The sequence below is a fragment of the Stylophora pistillata genome, chromosome 6 (assembly GCF_964205215.1).
Source record: "Stylophora pistillata chromosome 6, jaStyPist1.2, whole genome shotgun sequence".
Taxonomy (NCBI): domain Eukaryota; kingdom Metazoa; phylum Cnidaria; class Anthozoa; order Scleractinia; family Pocilloporidae; genus Stylophora; species Stylophora pistillata.
Window position 1 is genome coordinate 27,309,985 of NC_142524.1, and position 26,373 is coordinate 27,336,357.

A 26,373-nucleotide genomic window follows, 5' to 3' on the forward strand; every position below is an offset into this window, starting at 1 on the left:
ACATTTCGCACAAATCATCTCACGATGTCTCGGCCAACTCAAGAAACCTTTTTTTTTTCTCTTTAGGTTAAAATGACCGAGGCAACACAGTGAAGTCCAAATCGTCGAGGTAAGTTTTGGGCACGTACACATACAGTACTTGAATTCTTAACATAAAAGGGAATTTTTGCTTGCTGCCATTTCCTTTATCAATTTGTAGATACACCTCGAAAACGGACACCTCAGATCTATGGTGATCTTCATTTGGAAAATTAGGGATATTAGCTAAGACGGAAATATTTCATACAAAACCAAGAACTCTCCATCGCTAATAAGATTAGCGTCATAGTAAAGGACGAGGAGGTGGCGGAATTCTTCAAACGTAACCATGCTATGACAAAAAAGCCTCAATTTATTAAGCGAAACTCGACGAACTTCGCAGAAGTCGCAAAGGCCGGCCGTCATAAGAATCTTAACAACTTCAATTATGGCGCGAAAACGGCAACCTCCGACCCAGTTTACCTGGGTTGTAACGTCGCCGTCGCCCCGAAAACGTCTGTATCTTAAGCTCCCTAATCACGATCTCTGTGGCGCGTTCTTCTGATGGAATCGCTTCAATAACTTTCGGTGAATTAGAGATCCATTTTCTGGCTTCCATGCCAGGCGACTCCCCATAATTCCTTCAATTCACGGTATATCTCCACTCCTTTATCATCGTTTTCAACGCTGTCAATAGAATCGTCCATATAAGTTGACTTAAGGACGGTCTCAGCGGCAAGGGGATAACGGTCTTGGTTTCTTCGAGCGTTTTCCTGCGCGACGAGCTGCGACTCCATAGGGGCTGAATTCTTTCCAAAAACTACACGGTTAAACTCCAATACATTTGGCTCTCGGGTAGGGTCAAGATCTCTCCACAAAAGTCGGAAGTGAGATCGGTCCTTCTCCTCAATCTCTATCTGGCGGTACATTTCTTTTATGTCGCAGGCGATGCCAACAGGGTTTCGATGGAAACGGACGAGGACTTTGGAAAGATTTTGCAGTAATTTCGGCCCAGGATGAATCGTGTCATTTGAGGAAGTACCATTACATTTAGCGGCACAGTCAAATACGATTCATACTTTTGTTGTCGATTTATCCATTCTCACGACCGGAAAATGCGACAAATACCATACGTTAGCTGGCAGCTGTTTGTTTGAGGGAACCTTTCGTAAATATCCTTTACCAACATAGGCCTGGATGGTTGCTTGATATTCTTCGGCGACACGGCTGTTCTTCTTCAAATTTCTTTCGGTGCTTCGTAGTCGAGACAGTGCCATAGGTTCAGTGTCAGGGAGATCGGGTCTGTTTTCTTTCCAAGGAACGGCTACACGATACCTTCCAATTTTGTACTTTAGGGAATCTTTCACTTTGCTTAAAGCTAGTCTTTCTTCTTCGGTGAGTACGAGTCTGTCATCGCGGTCTGCGTCAGACTTCTCAATTTCCCAGAATCTCTTTAAGCTGTTGTCGACATCACAACAGGACTCTCTTCTCTCGCTCTAAATTGGCTCTCTAGTGAACAAGGAACGAATAACGTGGGATCGTGTCCTCGCGGTTTCGCTTTCGTCAGGCGCATCTATACAACTCCACCCAAGTGGTCCGAGGCAGGCGATAGGTTTTCACCAAGATTTCCTCGGAGATCAACATGTGAATAACGGAGTTTAGCGTTATCAATGCCAATCAAAAGATCGACAAGTCCATCATTTGCCGGCTTGGGAAAACTGCACTGGGTCAGGTGAGGCCATTTATCCTGATGTTTGTTCCAGTTCACAGCTCGGTAACTACCTGTGACTTTCTGAGGACATGTTTTTACCCTGACTTCCTCTGACAACCTGCCATCTACACTTTCGATTTCAATTTGTAATGGCATGGACTGAAACGTTTCGACGGTGTCGTTGAGAACATGATCTTGAACTTTTTCGAAAGACTCTTGCAGTCTTAGTACCCCTGCAACTTCTTCATTTAGGAAAGTTTCGTTCGATGAGTCGTCTAGAATGGCGTTTATTTTTACTTTTCTACCATTGGCCTTCATCCACACAGGGACAGTTCGTAACGAACAAGATTCAGTCGACGTTCCTTCATTACAGCTGGTCAGGGTCACAGTGGGTGCCCCCTCCCGTGGAACATCTGGGCGTCTCTCGTCTTCAACATAAGGCAACGTTGTCGTCGGTCCAGTTTCCGACAAAACTTCACCTCCATGAGGAAGACGGTGGTGGTTTTGAGAGCAACCGTCTACACCACACTTGCGGGCTCTCAGCCAATCTTTTCCCCTATGATCAGAGGCTAGGCAAGGGAAACACAGCTTTCTTCCTTTCGCGATCTTCCAGCGGTCATCCACTCCTCTGTCGTAAAACTCCTTGCAATACCACACCCCGTGATCGAAACTGTGACAGAGAGAACATGGAGGCTTCACACCACGCGGCTCTTTCCCCATCGCAACAGTATGTAAATTTCACATCCTGCTCTGATCCTGGTACCTCGGTACTCTCGGCAATCTGGCGCGCTCGACAGGTTTCGACTCAATCCCATCCACCATTTCCAGCGCTTCTATTCGGAATCTCACTTCGTTTTTCAACCAGTCTCTGAAAGCTATGACTGATCTTTGTCTGGCGCGTTCGTTTTCCAGCGACTGTAATTCTCTAGCTGACGACTCAGGCAACTTTTTTACCAGCAGGCTGTGAAGAGTTACATCTCATAACTCACCGTCTCCTCCTTCGGCCTGTGACTTTACCACTGTAATTCTAACAAGGTCAGAAAACTTCTCCAGCGCGTGGATATCGTTGCTTCTTATTAACGGCGCCTATTCTAGTTGATCCAAGTAGGCTCGCAAAAGCCGGCGCGTACCTCCATACTTCGTCCTTAATATTTCTTTTGCCTCCTCGTATTCGGGGGCGGTGATTCTAAGACCACGGATGGCTTCCAAAGCGTTCCCTGTAAGGCATTATCGTAATTTTGCCATTTTCAAATGTACTGGCTCCATTGACTCGTCTACGAGACTTGTAAAAAGGGCCAAAAAATCTTCAAACTTTCTCTTGTCACCATTGAACGTGAGAACTGTTAACGGCTTCAAATATCGGTTCCGGACGTCGTGGCTGCCGTGACTTTCGTTAAGCTGATCTTCTCGGGCCGATTGCTCGTAGCGATCCGCTGTGTTCTCGCTTAATGGCCAGTTCATATATTCGGTTTTGGACGCGCGGACTTTAATCGCATTTTGACCCGCTTCAATCGTTTTTTGTACTTCTCTTTCGATCGTTTCGGACTCTTCAAACGCTTCTTTTTTTGCAGCTTCTTCTTCGAATTCCACATAGAATGCGGCCACTTCCTCTAAGATCTCTTGTACGTCCTTTAGCGCTGCCCACAGCTGTTCAATCGCACTTTCTATGTCCGTTATTTCTTAATCTCTTAAGCATACTTTTCCAACTCATGTCTGAGTTTTGTCAATTTCGTCTTAGCGTTACGTTTTCTTTTCTTAATCTCTATCAACAGAACGTCCTTTTGCTTCTGTTTGTCGACTCCACTCGGTCCAGTTTTGTCGTTTTTCACGGTAACTTCAACAACTTCGCAATTCTAGGATTCAGCGGAAGCTATAGCACTCAACTCGCAAACAAAATCTCTAAAAAAATACAGCTCATACCTTGCTCCCATCGTGGTCGCCAAAAATGTTCCGAAGCGAAACGGGAAATCCAAACAAACACTTTAATTCCAACACGATAAACTATAGACTCACGGTAAACGACAACGACCATTAAACAAAACTGCTACTCGATAAACTGAAAACTCTTCAACTCTTCCCTCTAAAAAATCGCTCAAAATTAAAAGGTCGACGTTCGCTTGATTTACTTACGATATTATTAGCCTACGTAGTCCCAAAGCACGCGCACAAGTTCATTAACGTCTTCTTAACATGTTGGTTTTGGTTTTATATGAATACCGAAAGAAACTCTTTCTTACCCGGTGGCCAATAATAGCTCCCAGGTCGGCTATGATGACATAAGAGTGTCGTCAGCAAATACAGGAAAATCTGTCACAAATAATCCACATTAGCTGAAATGTAATAACGAGAATTTACAATCGAGCGCTAGCGATTTTTTAGAGTAGGTAGTTTGCGACCAGGAGTAATATTTGCCAAATATTAGAAATGATCGTATCGTGTAGTCTGACCATTCTTGTGAGGGTAGTTATGACAGCGTCTGTTGTTAGAGACAGGATCTGACGTATGGGCCACCTGAACTGAATCATCAACAAAGTCGAGTGAACACTTATTTTTCAGTCTTATACTCACAGGTATGGGGATCGCACCTGGTTTTAAATGGGACTATATATGGAGAATATATTACCAACACCACAAAGTACTTGCAACGATTGACTTCGAAAGCGAATTAACTAAATTATAAAATATGTCTTTAAAGAGAAATCCAGAATTAATGACGGGTTTTGAGCGTACGAGTCTCACAGAAAATGCTAGTTACAGAAAAACTGACCAAAAAAAAAAAAAACCAACATCTTTCTTGACGCCCACGGTGACTTCTTCTCAGTTTGTGGAAAAGTTGTCTCTGTCACCGACAATAGTCCTTTTAAGACAACTCCCACCAAAGCGATCACACTTTACGATCGGTAATATCCTATTCTTATATTCTTCTCTTAGAACTATCTAAACATATGGATATTAATCGAATAAACTAAAAAAAATTAGAAGACATATCATATTTCAAGTCGACTTACAATATACTTGTATGAGTTAATATGTTGAAATAAATTGATCACACCTTCTTTTGGGATGAGGGCTTTTGTTTCTTTCCTTTAAAAATGTTTCTTTATAAATGTCTCTTTTGTAGTGTATTCATTAGTGTTCAAGGATCACAACTGTTCTCAATTCGTCATTAGTTTTAAAAGTTTTAAGCTAAATCCAGTGTCTTTCAAATACCTACCTGTACAATATTGTTCGTTCTTGCAATCCAATACTCTACATAAGTCAATCAAATCGGAAAAAGCTGCCTAAGTCAATCCAGAAAATTGTATGTAATAGCTTTCAGCAAACATCAAGTACTACTTACTATAGAATTGATGGACGAAAAGATTCTCGGCTGTTTCGAGAATATCGCGGAAAAGGAAAGGGAAAGAATAGTGGGTTTGTAAAAATATTTTTGTTGTATCAACTGCGTATTGAAACCACCCTTTAAATAAAAGCTATAACTCGTCTAGAGTTTTCATCTTTAAAATCGCAACCTTCTTTCACACTGCGTGTTAATTACCCTCAGGAAAATCAATCATTGCTTGGATAGAATTACAAAGAAGATCTTTCTGGTTGAGCCCCTGAAATATGTGCACAGTCCTTGATAATTTTGAATTCATTTTGTCTAAATAGGTCTATAAAGATATTAGAGTACTCTTAGAGGCAGGTGTCACCATCTTGACATGAAAATAACTTGATCAAAGAAAGTTTTTAGCTCATAACTCGATTTGCCTTATTTAGTAATTTCTTTTCTTAGTTTCGAATTGTGACAGCATCTCATGAATAATCTCTTCGCGAGCCATGGTGTGCACGGAACGTGCTTTCATCAGGACAATTACTAAATGCCTTAGTTAGCAGGAAAAAAAATTAGTAATCTTGGTACTGAAGAGATTGGATTTCAAGTTTAAACGACTTGCACCATTTTCATTTAAATCAAACATCATACGTCGAGCCATTAAATTTTTTTCCTTAGTCACTTGGAAATGCGTCAACTACTTAAAAAAGTGTAGTTGACTAAACGGCTTAATTTTTTTTAATCACTTGCAGTTTAAGTTATGTCTATTTAGTTTGCTCCTTTCCGATATAACGCGTTTCCAGCACTCCTTCATTTTATATTTCAACGACAGTTGTAATAATGTTTGTAAATCTTTTCAGCACCTTATTTACACAATTAATACTTCGAGATCATAAATATTTTTGTGATAAGTCCTGATTTTTTGACAAATCCTGGTTAAGTTCTTAGAAATTGCTAGCTTTAGTTGAATTCACTATTAACAACTCTTCATCAATTACGAAACGAAGGTAAATTGACAGTAGGGCCGTGCCAACTCCGGTGATGTGTGATTCGCATCCATCTGCAAAAAAACCCACACGGTAACGATTAACATTTTATTTCTCCTTACAATTTTTATGCAGTACCTGGCAAAGAAGCAATGATAAAAGACTAACTTATCAGCTAGAGTTGTTGCATCTTCACAACATTACATTTTTTTGATTAACTCTTTGGCTCCTAAGATTGACCATTATCTATTTTCTCCATTTTCTCCATACATTAGCATCCCTGAGTCAAACATTTAGGTAACGAGAATAAAGGACTGAAATGATCAATAACTAGAAAAGAGGTCTAGATTGTTAAACGACTCTCGCTGTCTGCACAATATATCTTTTTTTCTTTAGTTTTAGCTCTATCTGTAATTTGATGGTAGAAACAAAGGGCCCGAAAGAAGCCTTTCAACCAAAGAAATGTATATTTGATATGATATCCATTAACTTTTTGACCAGTAGGAGTCACTTGCTTCTATTTTTTGCCAACACTTAAACCCTTATATCAAATAAAGAGTTCATGAGGATATACGAATGATCACCAATTTAAGAGGTTCCGGATTTTGAAACCAATTCTTCTTGTCATTCTGGAGAATATGGATAGTAATGGTAGAGTGGAAGAGGTTAAATGTGAGCGACAATTGAGAAAAAAACGATTGATTACCACTTTGGCTATTAAATAGTATTCAACAAGGCCCTTTTCCCCCTTCCTGACCTATTATAAACCTTCTTTCCAGAGGGAAAGGGGGGAGTGGGGAGTGGGGAGTGGGGAGGCGTATACCTATCTACAATCTGCGACAAATTTGGTTGACACATTGATCTCTTCAATCTCTATTACTTCAACTTTACCTCCTGTGCTATCGTCAAGTTAGCCTATTGGTCCCCCCCCCTCCCCCAAAGGCGTATTATATCGTGATTCCGTGAACTTCTAGCCAACAATGAATGGGGAAGGGGTTACTGTTCTGCTTAACGTACCGGATAATTCTTTTCCCATTAGCAATTTTCTCATTGTCTTCCAGCCCATTTTTCTATTTAATTCCTCCTCATTTACGATGTCTCCATAGCAACCATTCGGTCGCTGCCACCTTTTGATATTCGCCAACCGATGTGGGGTTAAGAACTCATAGTATCCAAGCAAGCCACATACAACGCTTTGTTCCATCATCAGATCAGCGTCGACTCGCTTGAATGGACGAACCTGCTCGACCAATAACAGCTGAGTGTAAATATTGGAGCAAATTTTGTCGTAGACTTTTTCCAATGAGCTTTTGTACTCTTCTATCTTTCTTGAGAACACATAAAGGCATCCTGAGGATGGAATACATCATAAGAACTATCAGTCGATCGATCAATCAATCTATCGATCCCATCCTGTTTTAAGCTAATTAGTCCGACAATCAATGGCTATTTTTTTGGAATAATTCAATTAAAGGATAAACTAACTTAATAATACACGTTACTTTAAACTCCCTTCTGTAGGCTATTATTCTAAAATAGCGAACCTCAAACTCCGACAACGCACTAAGCGCTTTTGTAAATCGGACCTAGATATCAAACTCGTTTTCACTTCTTTTAAAATTAAAAATATATTCTGTGTTAAAGATCGTACTCCTGATGCTTTAAAATCCATGGTAGTTTATCAATTTTCTTGTGCGGGATGTAATTCCCGTTATATTGGCGAAACTAGTCGCCACTTCTCTACTAGGATAAAGGAGCACACGGAAAGCGATAAAAACTCGCATATTTTTAAGCATTTCAACACATCTCCTTCTTGTAAGAGCAAATACTCCCTTTCTTGCTTTAGTATTGATTTAAAACTCAAAGAAGCTTTTTATATAAATAAGATCAAGCCTGAACTTAACAAACAATTACAGCATTATAACACTTTTCTAGCGTTTTAGTTCACACCTTTGATGTTTGGTGTCACGTTGTAATTAGTACCCGCTTTTGTATTACATCATACTGTAAATATTTTATTCATCTACTTGTCTGTTATATAATTACTCACGTTCTGTTACTCATTGATTGAAGATGGCATAAGCATGCCGACGGAAACATGTTTCTCAAAAATGTTGTCTATTTCTTACGATAAACTAACTTATCAGTCAATCAGTAAGTCGGTCAGTGGATCAATCAGTCAGTCAGTCTATCAGGGGATCATTCACTCATTCAGTCTGTCAGTCACTTAGACAGTCAGTCAGTCATTCAGCCAATCATTCATTCATTCAGTCAGTCAACCTGTCAGTCAGTCATTTAGTTCGTCCGTCATTCAGTCAGTCGGTCAGTCAGTTATTTAGTCAGTCAGTCAATCATTCAGTCACTTAGTCAGTCAGTCAGTCAGTCAGTCATTTATTCAGTTGGTCAGCAAATCAGACGATGAATTAGTCAGGTAATCAGTCAATCAGTCAGTCAGTCAATTAGCCAGTTAGTCATTTACTAAGTCAGTCATTTAGTCAGTCAAACAGTCAGTCAGTCAATCAGTCAATCAGTCAATCAGTCAGTCAGTCAGTTAGTCAGTCGGTCAGTCAGTCAATCAATCAGTCAGTCAATTAGTCAGTCGGTCAGTCATTTAGTCAGTCGGTCATTCAGTCAGTCAGTCAGTTATTCAGTCATTCAGTCAGTCCGAGACAGCCAGTCAGTCAGTCAGTAATTCATTCGGTCAGCCAGTCAGTCAGTCATTCAGCCAGTCAGTCAGTCATTCAGCCAGTCAGTCAGTCAGTCAGTCATTCAGCCAATCAGTCAGTCAGTCAGTCATTCAGCCAATCAGTCAGTCAGTCAGTCATTCAGCCAGTCAGTCAGTCATTCAGCCAATCAGTCAGTCAGTCAGTCATTCAGCCAATCAGTCAGTCAGTCACTCATTCGGTCGGTCATCCAGTCAGTCAGTCATTCAGCCAGTCATTCATTCGATCATTCAATCAGTCAGTTATTCATTCATTCAGTCAGTCAGTTATTCATTCTTTCAGTCAGTCAGTCAGTCAACCATTTAGTAAGCCGGGCATTCAGTCAGTTAGTCAGTTATTCAGTCATTTAGTCAGTCAGTCAGCCAGTCAGTTATTCATTTGGTGAGTCAGTTAATCAGTCAGTCAATCAGTCAGTCATTCAGTCATTCGCCTTTCCGAAAGTCAGTCTGTTAGTAAGTCAGTCAACCAATTAGTCGGTCAGTGGATCAGTTATCTAGAGAGTCAGTCGGTGAGTCAGTCAGTTAGTCACTTTTTCAGTCATTCAGTCATTCATTCAGTCTGTTAGTCAGGCTGTTGGTCAGTCAATCTGTCAGTCGGTCTGTCAGTCGGTCTGTCAGTCGGTCTGTCAGTCGGTCTGTCAGTCGGTCTGTCAGTCGGTCAGTTTGTCTTTCATCCGTTCATTTGTCTTCGCTCAGTTACTGATACTGTTTCTTACGGCAAAGACAGTTACTAACCTCTTTGCTCACCGAACATGAAATAAAGTGCTTGGTGCGTTAGCACGTATCCAACCTCTCCCGGTCGCATCATCACTTCCAAGCATTCCTTAGGCACGTCACAAGGTCTACTTCCATATAAAGGACTACCGAGTAACCTGGCCAGGCAGGGCTCATAATCATGCAGAATATCATCAGAAAGTTCGTTATTGTCGAATGGTGTTGTGAGCTTGGGGTCAATTTTCCTATACTTTTTGACCGTAAACCAGGGCTGTGATACAGTGTATCCAACCATTTTGAAGTAATGCATATCTCTGCGCCTTAGTGAAGTCATCGATTTTGAACCAATTTGAGAGACCAGAGTCTGAAGTTGAACGACTTGCTTCAGGATGCAAGACTTCATTAACGCTTTTACCGTTTTCTTTTGTCGTATTAACTCATACAAAGTACCTCAAACAAGAAAAAAAAGGACGAAAAAAAAAGTGTCGATTGTGTTCAAGAGGTAAGGAAAAAATCAGAATAAGTGGCGCGCCGATCACGGTAATAAATTATTATTATTTTGTTCAACCTAAAGCCACGAGAAGCGCCAATATAACCTTTTCTTTCATATTCAGGAAATTTTGGCAAGAACTGAGTAAAATTCACTAGTAATAAAGCTACATGTTTGCCAATGGAACTCTATTCTTACCTTCAGCGATACGAAGACCAAAATATGCGTCTAAGTTTAAATCTTCGCCATATTCTTTGTAAAAAAACACTGCTTTTTCCAAAGCCTCAAGCACTGGAGTCGCTCGGCTTAATTTACAACTTTCATTTTTTCTAACTTTTGTTTCAGCGATTACTAACTGAGGACCAATTGTGGAGACAAGGGAAAAGAGAAATGACAACGTTATCTTAATGCGGTTTGAGCCCATTTCTCTAAAATACTTCTTTGAGTGAACTAGAAGCGTCGGCCCAATATCCAAATTGAACCGTATGTCTTTGGGAAAGATCCCATATACTAGCCAGTCAAGCACCGGTTGTTTTCGATATTCTGTGACAATGAAGGAAATTACTGTCATGTAAATCTTAAAAGCAAAGGTTCTTTTGGCTCATTAGCATAAATGTTTCGACGTTGCTATAACAAAGCTGGTTTAAAATTGTCGCTTATTTTCTCTTTTGGGTTTCTTTGGTCATCCAAATCCAATTTTAGATTTTAAAATATGCTAGGGGTCGTAAATATCGACTGCTGGTTTATATATATATATATATATTTTTTCTTTTTTTTTGATAATTAAATAAAGGATTAATCGAGTATTCCGCTAAAAGAAATCTTGAAAAGCTGTCGTCGGAGAGGTAACTGACGTTCCGGTTTTTTAATTCCTGCGTGGAATAAAAAACGGAAAAACAATATATAAAAATATCTTAAACCAGAGAAATATAACAGACTTGAAGACATAGTTCATTCAAAATTTTATTATGACTTTAAATGGTACATTTTACATGTAAATTATTGACTTCTATTTCTCTTCCCTTTGTTTTTCAATTCATGCTTCTTAGAAAAAGGGTAACTGGATGAAATCAGAACCGTTGTTAAATGATCCTAGGTTAATGAAAGAATGATTTACCCTCTGGTTATCAGAGGACTGAGAAATTGAAATATGCCATAAAAAATGATGTTGATTTTAGATCATTTCGCAGACAGGAAAGTCGGTTTGTTTGCAGTTCGAAAAAAAATGGCTATGTGCCTAACCATTTTAATTCTAAATTACTGCGGGTGTCTTTCGTTTGTAGCAGGTGAATCTATATGCCAATATCTTGAGCCATTTTTTTAACTTAACTGTTTGGCAAGTCTTTTCAATAAGAAAAACTCCACCCGGATACGCTCTTCACTCGATTTTCCGACTGAAATTACAATTTGAAGAGCAGCTGTCTCTCTTCTATCTTGATGAGATAGACACGGATCTTAAAATTTCCTTGAGCTAGCTTATTTATAATTGTGAACAATCAGTCGTTGGCTCCTGGCAGAATAATAAAATAGAAAACTTAACTTAGGCGCCATCTAAAAGAAATTATAAACCACCAATTGGAGACAAAATGCACGCCACCTGGCTGTGAGGCTGAGGGATCACGTGAGTACGTATTGACTGAGTGGGAATGTCGGGCGGATGACCGAGAGTCAAATCATTTCCGCCTGTACAGCCCGACCAAATTCAGTCAGTAAGTATTTTATCATCTTACCACTAAGTTCAAAAATTTTGAGTATATATTTGAGCTTAAATCAAAGACTAGCAAAAACTAACGATAAAAACCGACGTTTCGGTGTCATCATGATGCCGAAATCAAAGAGGATGCGATTTCATACAAAGACCGTCAGACGCGCGCGCTGGATAACCACAAAAAATGCTCTACACAAAGGTGTTTTCTCTTTTTATCGAGTCGGAAAAAGAAAGTATGACAATTTACCAATTTACCATTGTAGTCACCAGAAAAATTATTACAATTAAATAGTTTTACAACTAACGGTTAAAATTTCTCAATTTTTATGTCCTTTAATGGCGAAATATTTTGGACATTCTACGGCTAACGGTTGATCCCACCCCACCCCCCCCCCCGCCCCGAACGGGTCTGATGATAATTAGGTAAAGGCTTATAATAACAGACTAGTTTTACTGATTATTTTATGCACCTGTACCCATTATTAAAATGTTTACGAACTCTTTATTTTCCCGGTTGCTTTATTCCTTTGAAATGCCTGATAAACTGCCCTTAGTCTAGCAATAATATAGGAATCGACTTGTAAGCAAAACAGACGGATTCCTTACCTCCGATCCATATGTACCGCTTGGTGTAGCTAAATATTCGTTTCGTTCTGGAGGGGTTTTCACCCAAAATAGACGTTTTATGTTTTTTTTAAACTTTTGGATGTTTCAAAACATCCAAATGCAAGTCAAAAAGTAAAGCAGTGTTGCAATGATACAGTAGCTTGTAGGCAGATTTTAGAAGTTCACTGAAGGTAATAAGCTCCAAATACTGAACGAAACGAAACGCCATTACTTTCTCGATAATTTAGGAAACTGCTTTTATATTAGAAATCGCTCTGGAATTAGTTAGAACTTCATTATCGAGGGAGGACTTCTGAAAATAAGAAGAACGACTTATTTCCACGACTGAATGAGAGGTGGCGCTACAACCGAAGAATTACTATTCTCATATTTCAGTCAGACACACCGTAAACTTAGAAACGTGGAAAGGGTTTTTTTTTCCTATAGTTGCTTCTTGATCCTAGAAAGTTCACAAAAACTGAAACGAACGTCGGTAGCCGTAAAATGGCGGAAATCAGTGCCCCGATTAGAGGCAAATAAACTTCGTTCTTGAAAAGTGCAAAATTAAAGAAAGCAATCTCGTATCATTTTGATTAATTTATATCAGAGGGATTGAGGTATAATGGGTTGTATCAACTTTGTTGATATATTCAAATTATTTCCTTACCCCCACCGACGCAGCGCCAAAAAGTTTTTTTAAGAAACTATCAGCCTTTATTCGGATTGAGGTATAGTTTTCAGTATAAAATGAGGCCATTTCATTTAATTTCGAGCTTACGAAACGCTTTTGAAAATCAACAGTATTTTGAAACCCAAATATCACATTTCGTAGCGAATTTTCAATTAACATTTTCCCCAAGCGTTTTAACTTAGGTGAAGCTCATAATAAGGGGAAACAGTATTGTTTTCGAGGTTATAAAAACAAGTTTGGGAGATTTCATTTCCGCAAGGAAAAACCAGGTTGAACTTTGTGAAAATTTGCAACATCGTCATTTACGTCACAATCGCATTACCTTATTAGGCACCCATTGTTAAATCCGGAATTCCAAGCAAACTTTAGCAGTTAGCACCGTGTTCAATCAGAAAATCAGTGCAGTAAGCTAGTATTGCATAGCTAACTATGGCAGATTGGTTTTTATCCCTGCTTTCATTTCAAATCATGACTCATCCATTTCCCAAAGCGAAATTGTCTACAATAATGCATTCCGTGAGCTAACGGCAGACGTCCGTTTTTTTGCACATTCGGAGCCCTTACTTGGAAGAGCCAATAAGCGGCAGACAAAACAAACAGATAGTTGAGGAAAGGAGAAAGACGAAAAATGATAGGAAAGAAAGATTAGGGAAAGGATCAAAAGTCAGATTAAAGACGAAGCAGGGGCAAATTACAGAATGAGTACTGTGAAATAGGAGAAAAATACCAAGTGTGTAGCTGGAAACGGAATAAAATAGATAAGATGAACAAGACCTGAGGATAAATGTATAATGAACGGTGTGCCATTTGAAATCACTAATAAAAACAAAGAATCTTAGCTGAGTTGGGAACGTCCTTCCCAAATTGAGAGTTTTAATACAAAATTCTCGGAAATGGAAACCAATCTTTTCAGGCATTGGTTGGGGAAACTATGCTCAGGATAAAAGGGCTAAGTCGAGAAAAAGGTGATGCTTTTTATACTTCAGCCATTGTCGCGTCGTAAAGTCAGTTCTGAACACCTCAAGACTGTTAGCAGTACAGATGTTGTGGCCGAAATATATTTGATTTTAGATTGAGTGCCTATTCATATCACACCTTCCAACAATCGGACTAGATCACGTATTCCTCGCGTCGCTGGTTTTTAGGCATCGTATGGAGGTGAGGGTCCCAAAGATACTGTGCATTAGAAGAGCAGTCCAGCCATGTTAAAAAATCACCTAAAGCTGATTGGAGAATTAGCAAGGTATTTTCCAGAACAATTTTCTAGCTAACCCATTTTTCTTTCTTTTTTTTTTTTTCTTTTCTAAATATTATTAGTTCAAGGAAGTTTTCCAAAATCTCGCAAAGCGGCGGCTAGTCAAACTTCCAAGATGGTACGGCACGTTGTTTCCAGATTTTCTTTAAATTTGTGCTTTGCTTGCAGAGACTTCATGTGGCTGCCTTCTTACAGAGGCGGTGCTAAGGAAGCGAGAGAGCCAAGCGCGAGAGCCCTACCGAGGATCATTGGCCTGAAATCGTGGCAGTACGGAGCGAGCGCAGCGGGTTTCGTACAAAATCCCACGTGCGATGCACCGAGGGGATGATCTAACGCTGGAAATGCCATCCCTACTGCAGTGTGTGCAACCGCACCTATAAAGTTATAGGTTTTGATTCGCTTGTTCAAGTACCATTGGTTAGCAAATTGGCCCCATACCTGTATAAAAAGGTTAGGGACAAAATCTCAGTCTCCTTTCTCCATGTCCCACTGATCTGTAACAATTAGAAGTTGTTATCCTTACAGTCTATAGCTCAATGAAATTTTTTGGATGCAGCTTCAGAACGCGATATTTTAGCATATCCTAAGACAATTGTCAACACTTAGGTTGTCTCTTTGAAATGTCAACACATGAATTGTGCTCGTCAGGCAATCGTTTCTTTAGTGACATTACCTGACCCGTTGGCGAAACGACCTATGAGACGTTAGCGAACTAACCTGAGACGTTGGTGAAACGACCTAAAACGCTTGGGAACTGGTTGTTAGTAAAACGATTCGAAGGCGAAACGACCGGTTACCCAACACCCAGTGAGCAGTAAACCTTTGAACATTATTTTAATGGAGATACAAACAATATGGCCTCTGGAGCAAAAATCTCCTCCAGCATTACCTGTACATAAAATCGTATACTGGACTCTTGGTTTGCTTAGATTGGAGTTCTGGGTTGAAGCCTTTGATAGGGCCAGATAAGTTCAGTTCATACAGTTTACCCTGAGTGTTTTTTGTTTTGTTTTTTTTTTTTGACCCAGAAGCACCACATTATGGGGTCTGGTAAAATGTGACAGATTTGCCAGGAATGATGTTACGGGCTGGAGTTACTTGTGGTGTACAAGGCAAGGTGTACAAGGTAATATTTATGGCCATGTTTTAGCTTATGTCATCACATCTTCCTCCACTGAGCAGATGTGGGTGAACAATTTCAATAAATGTTACATTATGTATACACTGAACAGTTCAGACAGTTAACCTTAACTGTTTTTTTGTGGCTCAGAAGCACCACATTATGGGGTCTGGTAAACTATCACAGGAATGATGGTGAGGGATGGAGTTACCTGTGATGTACAGGGCCAGGTTACAACCAGAGGGGAGGTAATATTTAAATAAATCTTACACCATGTATGCACAGATGAGTTTTGTTTCATTTTTCCTGAATATATGATCAATTTTGAGTCCCAGGTATAGAAGAACCAAGACGTTGATATTGTTTCAAGAGGCATCACTTTTCTCAGAAACATGTTCTGTTTTCTCTTTGTATTTTAACACTTTAGTCAGCCATTGTTGCCACAATTTCTCACAAGTATCTAAGTCCATCCAATGAACATCTGCCTCTGAGCCATCATGGTGTGCAACAACAATCAAACAACTTGTTACAGGAATCCTCATTACAGGATAAGAATTGATAGCCCCAGCATAAGCCACCACTTGAAACGGAGCATCATAACAACTCTCCAGTGTTGGTCTGGGCTTTTGCGATGTTTTCCATTCAATCACACAAGGTACCCCATTATAGATAGCTAGTCCATCAAAAGTACCTGAATAACCAATAGAAGAGTGTGTCACATACTCCTCTGTGGCTAACACCTTGTCCTTCGTGAGAAGCTTTAGAATCCCAGTTTTGGAGACACTTTTGATCAAACTTGAAACAATTTCTGGAAACTTCTCTGTTTCCTCTGCCTTTTTGTGAAGAATGTCTGTCATGCATGAGTGAAATTTTTTGCCACTTTTGGCTATTAAATTTCTGTACTCATTAAACATTTCTTCTCCCATCTTTTCTATCTGTTGTTTCTGCCAAACGGCAATCATGAACCTGTTTGATGCAGTATTCAAAATGGCTGAGACACTAGCATTTTTAGTCAAATACAAGTCTCCTTTAACTGGAAATTCCCTTTGCTTTGTTCCATTTGTTGTACCTTTGTACTCCCCCACAGTCTTGGAGACAATTCCCTTTGATTTTACGGCTTTGTGTAATTTTTTCACCTCCCCACTTATCCACTGACCAGGAGACTCAGTAGAACTAAATAAAATATTATTTTTATCAAGCCTCAGTCCAGTTGGAAGAAAATACCTTTTGTCACCTTTCACCGGAGTATGATATGCAGAATTAGTTTGAGCTATGAAAGGCAAGCGCAGAACTGAGTTCGGGTTCGTGAGATGAAGCAAGTGAAATTCCTTCAAATCACTCAAAAGAATCGAAGTCTTGTTGTTCGCTTTTATACCACATTTCTTACACAGTTGTTGCAGTTCTCGCCGATTCAATGTTTCAAGTTTATCCAGGTCGAACCAAAATTGAGAAGTCTTGCTGCTGTCTGTGTGGGTGCCTCTAGAGGACCGATCACAACCACTGTTCCCTGCGAACCTCAAAAAGCGCTCCAACGCGCTCGAGCAAGGATTGACACCACGATAATGTAGACATCTACAGAGATGGACCATTCTCTTCACTAAACTTGAAATCTACTCTCAAGTTGCTTTTTTCATTTTGGAAACATACGCTGGGTTTTTAGTAAGTCCCCTGTAAAAACAGTGGGAAATTAGCAATTACGCGCAAACAATCTATTTAAACACAATCGTCAATGTTCGTCCGCCATTCTGAAGCTTCGGTGAGCCCGCAGTCAATTCTCGCCCTAGTCCCTTTCTGATGACACCAAGCAACATAAATCTCAGCACGTTTTCTCTGCGGTGCGATGAGAGATCTTCAAGGAAAACTCACTCATGCAATCCTATGAGCATGTACAGGCGAAAACTGAAGGCCTTGGGATATCATCACCCGGAAACTTTTGACGTGAATAGTAAGTTACCTCTAGTCAAGATGAAAATGTTTTCAAGATGAAACCTTTGATTTATTATTAGCCGGATAGTTTTCTACAAGTACAAGGCTGTACTGTCGTAAGATTTGTGAGTGTAATCCTTTATCAACGTGGCGTCATTTAAATGTCCTGCTTAACTTTCAGATGAAGACGAATTCAGAAACCTTGTTGTATGGCTGGAAGACCAGAAAATTCGCTACTACAAAATAGACGAGCGGAAGGAACTCAGAGATACTAAAAAGATTGAATGGACAAAAAGTCTAAAAAAGGTGAAAATTTATTTCCTGTCGAACCGGAAAAAACTGTTCGTGAGAAGAAGAAGTGACGAAGAGAAGGGATTTGATGGAAATTTTACTTTAAATTCCCTATTTTTTTAATCCTTGTAGTCGTCTTGTTTATGTAATCCCCGGTGAATTCGAAGTCACACGTGGAACAACTAATAATTATTCGGTACACGTTTTTTTATTTTTTTTACGGTCAAACGGACGAGAAATTAAACTCAGAGGTTGTTTGACTTTAAGTGCATTTTACCCATAAGAACTTAACACAAAGTTATGAGTTGGAAAAAGTAGTAGAAACTATTTTGCAGTAGGCACAGTATAGGAAGTACTCCAAGATTGGGATGACCGTGTGTGGTCTTCAGCAGTCTTAAAAGTATCCATTTCCCTTCTGTCAGACAATTTTTTCCCACTTGAACACTTCAAACGACAACCTTATTGTGTCTTAGCCCGCAGTAAAGGGTGCTTCTTTTAAGGGAACTACAAGCTTGGGATTGTTTTCTGGACAACTATATTTCAGTTTGATTAAAGATTAGAGAGGATATTTTTCCATTCCTCACCACTTCCCTTTCTTCGTCTTGCTTAATGTCTACTTCTAGGTAGAATTTTTTCTTTCTCTGGCTTTCCTCTGCTTTGGAAATTAAATCTAAGGCAGCAGTCACACTTTACAAAGAAATGATTGCTCTATAGGCTGCTTACAACATTGTTCCTATTATTTATTTGTGCTCTCCTGCAGCTGAAAAGTGATGATGTTGACTAAACTTGGGACTGAAAAGAAAGAAAAGCTTAAATTACATTTATTGAAATTCATAATTTTTTTCAGTATTTAGATGATCTTCAATGCCCTTTGGATTTTTCACAAAAGCCCAGCGTAGTTGACTGGTTACTGGCTCATGCTGTAAGAGTTGAATTTGCAGAGAATGGTTGGTTTTACTAGAGCAGTCACTGCTTTTTGAGAATACTGTAATTGATACACTAGGTTATTCACAGCTACGAGTTAACATTTTTTTTTCAGCTAGCTGAAGTTGAAGTTGAAGTTGAAGTTCATTTATTTGTTTAAAGTGCACCTAAACCCAAAAATTTTTTTTCGCTTAACGAAATAAGCGTATTTTTTGGAGTATTTCTGTGCAAACATTTTTTTATTTGCTCAAATCTTCAATTGTCTGTGCCCAGTCAAAATACAGAAAATCGGCCGCCATCTTGCCCCACAGCCGAGTTTAAAGAGGAATGGCTCTAGCGGGTAATGTGACGTCAAATTGAGAACACGAAAGTCTGCATTTCACACATTTTCGCTTGTTTGGGAAGGTTGTAGTCGATTTTGTCCGAAAATATGCCGACTAAGTGTGTTGTAGGAGGATGTAGCAACGTGCGAAATTTGCAAGAGGGTATCACGCTTCATACATTCCTCATACAACAAACCTGGTTGGCATATTTCGGACAATATCGACCACAACCTTCCCAAACAAGTGAAAATGTGTGAAAAGCAGACTTTCGTGTTCTCGATTTGACGTCACATTATCCACTAGAGCCATTCCTTTTTAAACTCGGTTGTGGGGCAAGATGGCAGCCGATTTTCCGTATTTTGACTAGGCACAGAAAATTTAAGATTTAAGCAAATTAAAAAATTTTTGCACAGAAATACTCCAAAAAATAAGCTTATTTTGTTAAGCGAAAAAAAAATTTTGGGTTTAGGTGCACTTTAAGCAGGTTGATTAATTGGCAGCTGTAATAGCTGATGTGGACCTGCTGTCCTAACCCACCCATCCCACCCCAGGGGAGGACATCCATCACACAGTAATCTCGTGTGTGGGAAATTAACGTCTCCTGCCCCAACCCTGCAGGAGACGGGACCTCCATTTATTCGTCCCTATCCGAGAAGACTAGAATATCCAACCATTTCTTGATGTTATAGAAAGGTAGCAAATTCTTCTCAATGATTTTAAGACCTTGAGTGTTGGTCCAGCCGAGGCTTGAACCCTCGACCTCCCGCACTACAATCCAGCGCTCTATCCATTGAGCTAACCGGGAGGCGGTCTTGGTAGGCTCATTCCCAATCACTACAAATTAGTGTATGCAAATGGCATAATGCTCTGTGTGTGCATGCATCTATCTTATTTTTTTCTGTTGTGTCGAATAAGCACCAAGAGTTATTCCTCATTTGGCACTGTTCGGCTAACAAAGGAAAAGATCCAACTCCAATTATTTGCTTCCTTCATTCTTGGATCAACAATGTTCCAGGGCTGTGGTCAAGTAGTGCCCGGTGGCCCCTGGTGCCTTACTTTTGCTCTTGGGTGACTCAGGAATCTTTCTTTTTTCATTAAAATAGCATATACTGGGCACCCTGGATTTCACAGTTTCAGAGCACTGGGCTCCCTTTAATTTTTCTTAGAGCACAGCCTTGTGTTCACTGATGTGAATTAGTCAGTAGATTTAAAGAGACATGGTATAGACCACTTTCATAAATGGCTGCTGGATTAATATTTTTTTTGTTTAAATTTAAATTAGCCCTTAATTCTGGCCTCGCTTGAAATAATGTATTCTTTTGAATTTTGTACTGGAAAACGAGGTCAGCAAGGCTAATTTAAATTTAAACAAAAGAATATTAATCCGGCAGCCATTTATGAAAGTGGTCTATAGCAGAAGGTTATGAGGCCTAGATTATGAGTCAAGAGTTCTGTGATTGGTTCAGTTCAAAGCTGGGTTAAGATAACCCAAGGTTACATTGAAATCTGATTTTTGATTTGAAAGCTTTATAAGAAAATTAAAACCTTTTCCTAAAGTTTGTCTACAATTTAATGATTGGATACCCTAAAAGAATACAGAAAATTATCTGAAAAAGGGTTATGGGAATAAAAAAACTTGATTTAAAATGTGACCTTAAGTAACAGTGCATGCTAATTGGACTTCAAACAACCAGGCTCTGGGTTTGAATCGTAGCCAGTCATTTTGTGGTTTTATTAGACAAGACATTTTACCATTACAGACTGCTTACTCTCCACCAAGGAGTATAAATAGGTACTGGCTAACTGGCAGCAAAACCAGACAAGGATGCTGGCTTATTTAACCCTTAAACTTCCAGAAGTGATTAACGTGTAACTTCTCCCTACGATATCCAATACATTATTCAGCAAATAGGTAATTAATAAGAATAGATAGATAGATAGATAGAGATCGTTTATTGAATAATACTTAATTTGCAGTGTCGTAAAACTGAATTGCATATTTTACAGATAACATTGGTTAAAATACAGAGCTAAATACAATCATATAAATGTAAATGCCTAATACAATAAATCTAGAATATGTATGAATATCATCTAAATTGAAGTCGACTTTCTTTGAAACTTGAGGAGCTATATTGTGCGCATAACAGAAAGAGCGTCAAAAACGTTCTGTGTGAGAACTTGGCAAATTATATATCTCAATCTTTATGCCTTAAATTATAACTAGATTTTTTCCTTGATGGCAGAAGATGGTACAAAAATACACGAATTTATCAAGTAAAAGTTGTTATCCTGATCTTATACCAAATTCTCCTAGCCAATTAACAAAGAAAGGTGTGTTAGGTAGAGGGGAGAATTACTATATAATCATGAGAGCTTGGGAATTAAAGGCTTCAGCTGCTTATGACTCATTGCTTTTAATTCAACTTAGAAAGGAACTGTGGGACTCTAGTCTTTAGGGCAAACTATTCTTAAACGATTTTGCTTCTTCTTTAGCTGAAACATACAGTGCTGCTGTGCAAACTGTCAAGAAAGAAAAGGTTGAAGTAATAGAAGAGCAATCACTTGATGACAGCCTAATCAATTTGACTGGTATTAACATTTCTTTTGAGTGTTGTATTTTAAATTTATTCTGTGGAAACTATACATGCACCCCATGTATGCTCATACATAAAGTTTACTGTTCGGAAAGTAAGATTTGAAGTGCATGTGACATGGCCATCAAAGTTAACATAACTGTAGTGAAAGTATAGACAATTGCATCATTCTGCAAAATGGGAAATATGCCATGGGCATGACTTGGTATGCAAGTGCTCTAGTCGGTAATTTTTTAATGCCTTGTTTGTTGGGTCATGGTGGGCCTGGATGTTGTAGTCACATGCCCCAAACATTGAAATTGGATATACCTTACATTTAAAAATGTTGGATCATGTTAACTGTAGGTGTTCGTCGATACTCGACCGATATGTCGGTCTGCACTCAGTCAGTGGTCAGTCAACACTCAGTCAATAGTCTGTAGACATTTGGTCGATAGTTGCTCAACACTCAGTCAATAGTCTGTAGACACTTGGTGGATAGTTGGTCAACACTCAGTCAATAGTCTGTAGACACTTGGTTGATAGTTGCTCAACACTCAGTCAATAGTCTGTAGACACTTGGTGGATAGTTGGTCAACACTCAGTCAATAGTCTGTAGACACTTGGTCGATAGTTGGTCAACACTCTGTCAATAGTCTGTAGACACTTGGTCGATAGTTGCTCAACACTCTGTCAATAGTCTGTAGACACTTGGTCGATAGTTGGTCAACACTCAGTCAATAGTCTGTAGACACTTGGTCGATAGTTGGTCAACACTCTGTCAATAGTCTGTAGACACTTGGTCGATAGTTGCTCAACACTCTGTCAATAGTCTGTAGACACTTGGTCGATAGTTGGTCAACACTCAGTCAATAGTCTGTAGACACTTGGTCGATAGTTGGTCAACACTCTGTCAATAGTCTGTAGACACTTGGTCGATAGTTGCTCAACACTCTGTCAATAGTCTGTAGACACTTGGTCGATAGTTGGTCAACACTCTGTCAATAGTCTGTAGACACTTGGTCGATAGTTGCTCAACACTCAGTCAATAGTCTGTAGACACTTGGTCGATAGTTGCTCAACACTCAGTCAATAGTCTGTAGACACTTGGTCGATAGTTGCTCAACACTCTGTCAATAGTCTGTAGACACTTGGTCGATAGTTGGTCAACACTCAGTCAATAGTCTGTAGACACTTGGTCGATAGTTGGTCAACACTCGGTCAATAGTCTGTGGACACTTGGTTGATAGTTGGTCAACACTCTGTCAATAGTCTGTAGACACTTGGTCGATAGTTGGTCAACACTCAGTCAATAGTCTGTAGACACTTGGTCGATAGTTGGTCAACACTCGGTCAATAGTCTGTGGACACTTGGTCAATAGTTGGTCAACACTCGGTCAATAGTCTGTAGACACTTGGTCGATAGTTGGTCAACACTCAGTCAATAGTCTGTAGACACTTGGTCGATAGTTGGTCAACACTCAGTCAATAGTCTGTAGACACTTGGTCGATAGTTGGTCAACACTCAGTCAATAGTCTGTAGACACTTGGTCGATAGTTGGTCAACACTCAGTCAATAGTCTGTAGACACTTGGTCGATAGTTGGTCAACACTCTGTCAATAGTCTGTGGACACTTGGTCGATAGTTGGTCAACACTCTGTCAATAGTCTGTAGACGCTTGGTCGATAGTTGGTCAACACTCTGTCAATAGTCTGTGGACACTTGGTTGATAGTTGGTCAACACTCTGTCAATAGTCTGTAGACGCTTGGTCGATAGTTGGTCAACACTCTGTCAATAGTCTGTAGACACTTGGTCGATAGTTGGTCAACACTCGGTCAATAGTCTGTAGACACTCAGTCGATAGTTGCTCAACACTCGGTCAATAGTCTGTAGACACTTGGTCGATAGTTGGTCAACACTCGGTCAATAGTCTGTAGACACTTGGTCGATAGTTGGTCAACACTCTGTCAATAGTCTGTAGACACTTGGTCGATAGTTGGTCAACACTCGGTCAATAGTCTGTAGACACTCAGTCGATAGTTGCTCAACACTCGGTCAATAGTCTGTAGACACTCAGTCGATAGTTGCTCAACACTCGGTCAATAGTCTGTAGACACTTGGTTGATAGTTGCTCAACACTCAGTCAATAGTCTGTAGACACTTGGTCGATAGTTGGTCAACACTCGGTCAATAGTCTGTAGACATTTGGTCGATAGTTGCTCAACACTCAGTCAATAGTCTGTAGACACTCAGTCGATAGTTGCTCAACACTCGGTCAATAGTCTGTAGACACTCAGTCGATAGTTGCTCAACACTCGGTCAATAGTCTGTAGACACTTGGTTGATAGTTGGTCAACACTCAGTCAATAGTCTGTAGACACTTGGTCGATAGTTGGTCAACACTCTGTCAATAGTCTGTAGACACTTGGTCGATAGTTGGTCAACACTCGGTCAATAGTCTGTAGACACTCAGTCGATAGTTGCTCAACACTCGGTCAATAGTCTGTAGACACTCAGTCGATAGTTGCTCAACACTCGGTCAGTAGTCTGTAGACACTTGGTTGATAGTTGCTCAACACTCAGTCAATAGTCTGTAGACACTTGGTCGATAGTTGGTCAACACTCGGTCAATAGTCTGTAGACATTTGGTCGATAGTTGCTCAACACTCAGTCAATGGTCTGTAGACACTCAGTCGATAGTTGCTCAACACTCGGTCAATAGTCTGTAGACACTCAGTCGATAGTTGCTCAACACTCGGTCAATAGTCTGTAGACACTTGGTTGATAGTTGCTCAACACTCAGTCAATAGTCTGTAGACACTTGGTCGATAGTTGGTCAACACTCAGTCAATAGTCTGTAGACACTTGGTCGATAGTTGGTCAACACTCGGTCAATAGTCTGTAGACACTCAGTCGATAGTTGCTCAACACTCGGTCAATAGTCTGTAGACATTTGGTCGATAGTTGCTCAACACTCAGTCAATAGTCTGTAGACACTTGGTCGATAGTTGGTCAACACTCGGTCAATAGTCTGTAGACACTTGGTTGATAGTTGGTCAACACTTGGTCAATAGTCTGTAGACACTTGGTCGATAGTTGGTCAACAGTCGGTCAATAGTCTGTAGACACTTGGTCGATAGTTGGTCAACACTCTGTCAATAGTCTGTAGACACTTGGTCGATAGTTGGTCAACACTCGGTCAATAGTCTGTAGACACTTGGTCGATAGTTGGTCAACACTCGGTCAATAGTCTGTAGACACTTGGTCGATAGTTGGTCAACACTCAGTCAATAGTCTGTAGACACTTGGTCGATAGTTGGTCAACACTCAGTCAATAGTCTGTAGACACTTGGTTGATAGTTGGTCAACACTTGGTCAATAGTCTGTAGACACTTGGTCGATAGTTGGTCAACACTCTGTCAATAGTCTGTAGACACTTGGTCGATAGTTGCTCAACACTCAGTCAATAGTCTGTAGACACTTGGTCGATAGTTGCTCAACACTCAGTCAATAGTCTGTAGACACTTGGTCGATAGTTGGTCAACACTCGGTCAATAGTCTGTAGACACTTGGTCGATAGTTGGTCAACACTCAGTCAATAGTCTGTAGACACTTGGTCGATAGTTGGTCAACACTCGGTCAATAGTCTGTAGACACTCAGTCGATAGTTGCTCAACACTCGGTCAATAGTCTGTAGACATTTGGTCGATAGTTGCTCAACACTCAGTCAATAGTCTGTAGACACTTGGTCGATAGTTGGTCAACACTCGGTCAATAGTCTGTAGACACTTGGTTGATAGTTGGTCAACACTTGGTCAATAGTCTGTAGACACTTGGTCGATAGTTGGTCAACACTCGGTCAATAGTCTGTAGACACTTGGTCGATAGTTGGTCAACACTCTGTCAATAGTCTGTAGACACTTGGTCGATAGTTGGTCAACACTCTGTCAATAGTCTGTAGACACTTGGTCGATAGTTGGTCAACACTCGGTCAATAGTCTGTAGACACTTGGTCGATAGTTGCTCAACACTCAGTCAATAGTCTGTAGACACTTGGTCGATAGTTGGTCAACACTCTGTCAATAGTCTGTAGACACTTGGTCGATAGTTGGTCAACACTCTGTCAATAGTCTGTGGACACTTGGTTGATAGTTGGTCAACACTCTGTCAATAGTCTGTTGAGAGTTGGCTGTTACTTGGTCAAAGATCAGTCGATGGTCGATATCTGTATTGACCGACTATTGACCGACTATTGACCGACTATCAACTGAGTGTTGACCAACTATCAAGTGAGTGTCATTACTGACCATCAGTGGAGTGTCAACCAACAATCGATCGATTGTCAACTGAGTGTCAACCAACTCTCAACCAATATATGGATTGATATATCAGTCAAGAGCACCTACAGTAAACATCATCCAAAATGTCCAGGGATTCAATGAGAATGTGACCCCCATCCACTTGCTCCTCTCCTGTAGACCTTAAGTTTTGCCTGGTCTGGATTCAGTGATGTAGCTTTGTCATATTAACACATGAGCAGTAATTAACAATGCATCATACAAAACAATCAGGGGGGAGTGGCAATTACGCAGTGGTGTTAGAGCACTAGCCATGGCCTGGGTTGGATTCCAGACCGGATGTCAAATGTGGGTTGGGTTTGTTGTTGATTCTTGTCTCTTCCTGAGGGTTTTCTGCTGGCCCTCTGAATTTCTCCTTCTCCCACAAAAACCCACTTTACTAATCTCAATTTGACCTGGAAACAGCAGACAGCAGACAAGAAGAGCTACCTGATCAGGCAGTCTCCACTGCTGAATTCCCCTTCCCATTTTAAAATTATCTTCATCGTTCAATGTCACTGTCATGGTGATTGCTGTCATTTTCATCACCACCATCATGATAATTTATTATTTTTTGGATGTCAGCTGTGCATCTCACTCAAGTAGATCATGGCTGACAACAAATCATAAGTTGCTTATTTGTAACAAACTGTAGACAAA

The 26,373-nt window shown here is 40.0% G+C and overlaps 4 protein-coding genes and 1 pseudogene across 4 annotated transcripts in view; 1 reads left to right on the forward strand and 4 right to left on the reverse strand.

Moving 5' to 3' along the window:
• Nucleotides 1-555: 555 nt before the first annotated feature.
• Nucleotides 556-1,314, reverse strand: LOC148729219 (uncharacterized; annotated as a pseudogene).
• Nucleotides 1,315-1,591: 277 nt separating this feature from the next.
• On the reverse strand, nt 1,592-2,449 carry LOC148729220 (uncharacterized). Its single transcript, XM_088725115.1, has one exon. It carries the CDS (start codon nt 2,447-2,449, stop codon nt 1,592-1,594), a length of 858 nt encoding a protein of 285 aa, XP_088581241.1.
• A 2,275-nt stretch (nt 2,450-4,724) lies between these two features.
• On the reverse strand, nt 4,725-11,122 carry LOC111333111 (UPF0764 protein C16orf89 homolog). The gene is made up of 4 exons (XM_022938631.2): nt 10,153-11,122; nt 9,486-9,914; nt 7,046-7,378; nt 4,725-6,102 (listed from the first exon to the last, which is right to left on the reverse strand). Exons 1-4 carry the CDS (start codon nt 10,523-10,525, stop codon nt 5,987-5,989), a joined length of 1,251 nt encoding a protein of 416 aa, XP_022794366.2. The 5' UTR covers nt 10,526-11,122; the 3' UTR covers nt 4,725-5,986.
• Nucleotides 11,123-15,031: 3,909 nt separating this feature from the next.
• On the reverse strand, nt 15,032-17,088 carry LOC111333101 (mitochondrial genome maintenance exonuclease 1). The gene has a single exon (XM_022938618.2). The coding sequence runs from the start codon at nt 16,921-16,923 to the stop codon at nt 15,700-15,702; it is 1,224 nt and encodes a 407-aa protein (XP_022794353.2). The 5' UTR covers nt 16,924-17,088; the 3' UTR covers nt 15,032-15,699.
• Nucleotides 17,089-17,119: 31 nt separating this feature from the next.
• LOC111333077 (tRNA-splicing ligase complex subunit RTRAF) overlaps nt 17,120-26,373 on the forward strand; it is a 12,647-nt gene continuing 3,393 nt past the window's right edge. Inside the window, exons 1-4 of the mRNA XM_022938596.2 lie at nt 17,120-17,279; nt 17,442-17,566; nt 18,399-18,498; nt 21,295-21,390. Of these exons, the coding sequence (XP_022794331.2) occupies nt 17,129-17,279; nt 17,442-17,566; nt 18,399-18,498; nt 21,295-21,390 (472 nt within the window). The 5' untranslated portion in view covers nt 17,120-17,128. The remainder of the gene's footprint in view (nt 17,280-17,441; nt 17,567-18,398; nt 18,499-21,294; nt 21,391-26,373) is intronic.

Bases quoted from the DNA above. Each gene is read 5' to 3' on its own strand.
- LOC111333111 (XM_022938631.2), bottom strand. From the start codon at position 10,525: ATGACAGTAATTTCCTTCATTGTCACAGAATATCGAAAACAACCGGTG. The intron at 9,915-10,152 runs GTAAGAATAGAG...TTCTTGTTTGAG, and splicing joins TGGTCTTCGTATCGCTGAAG to GTACTTTGTATGAGTTAATA. The intron at 6,103-7,045 runs GTACGTTAAGCA...GTTTTTTTGCAG, and splicing joins AATGGGAAAAGAATTATCCG to ATGGATGCGAATCACACATC.
- LOC148729220 (XM_088725115.1), bottom strand. From the start codon at position 2,449: ATGGGGAAAGAGCCGCGTGGTGTGAAGCCTCCATGTTCTCTCTGTCAC.
- LOC111333101 (XM_022938618.2), bottom strand. From the start codon at position 16,923: ATGGTCCATCTCTGTAGATGTCTACATTATCGTGGTGTCAATCCTTGC.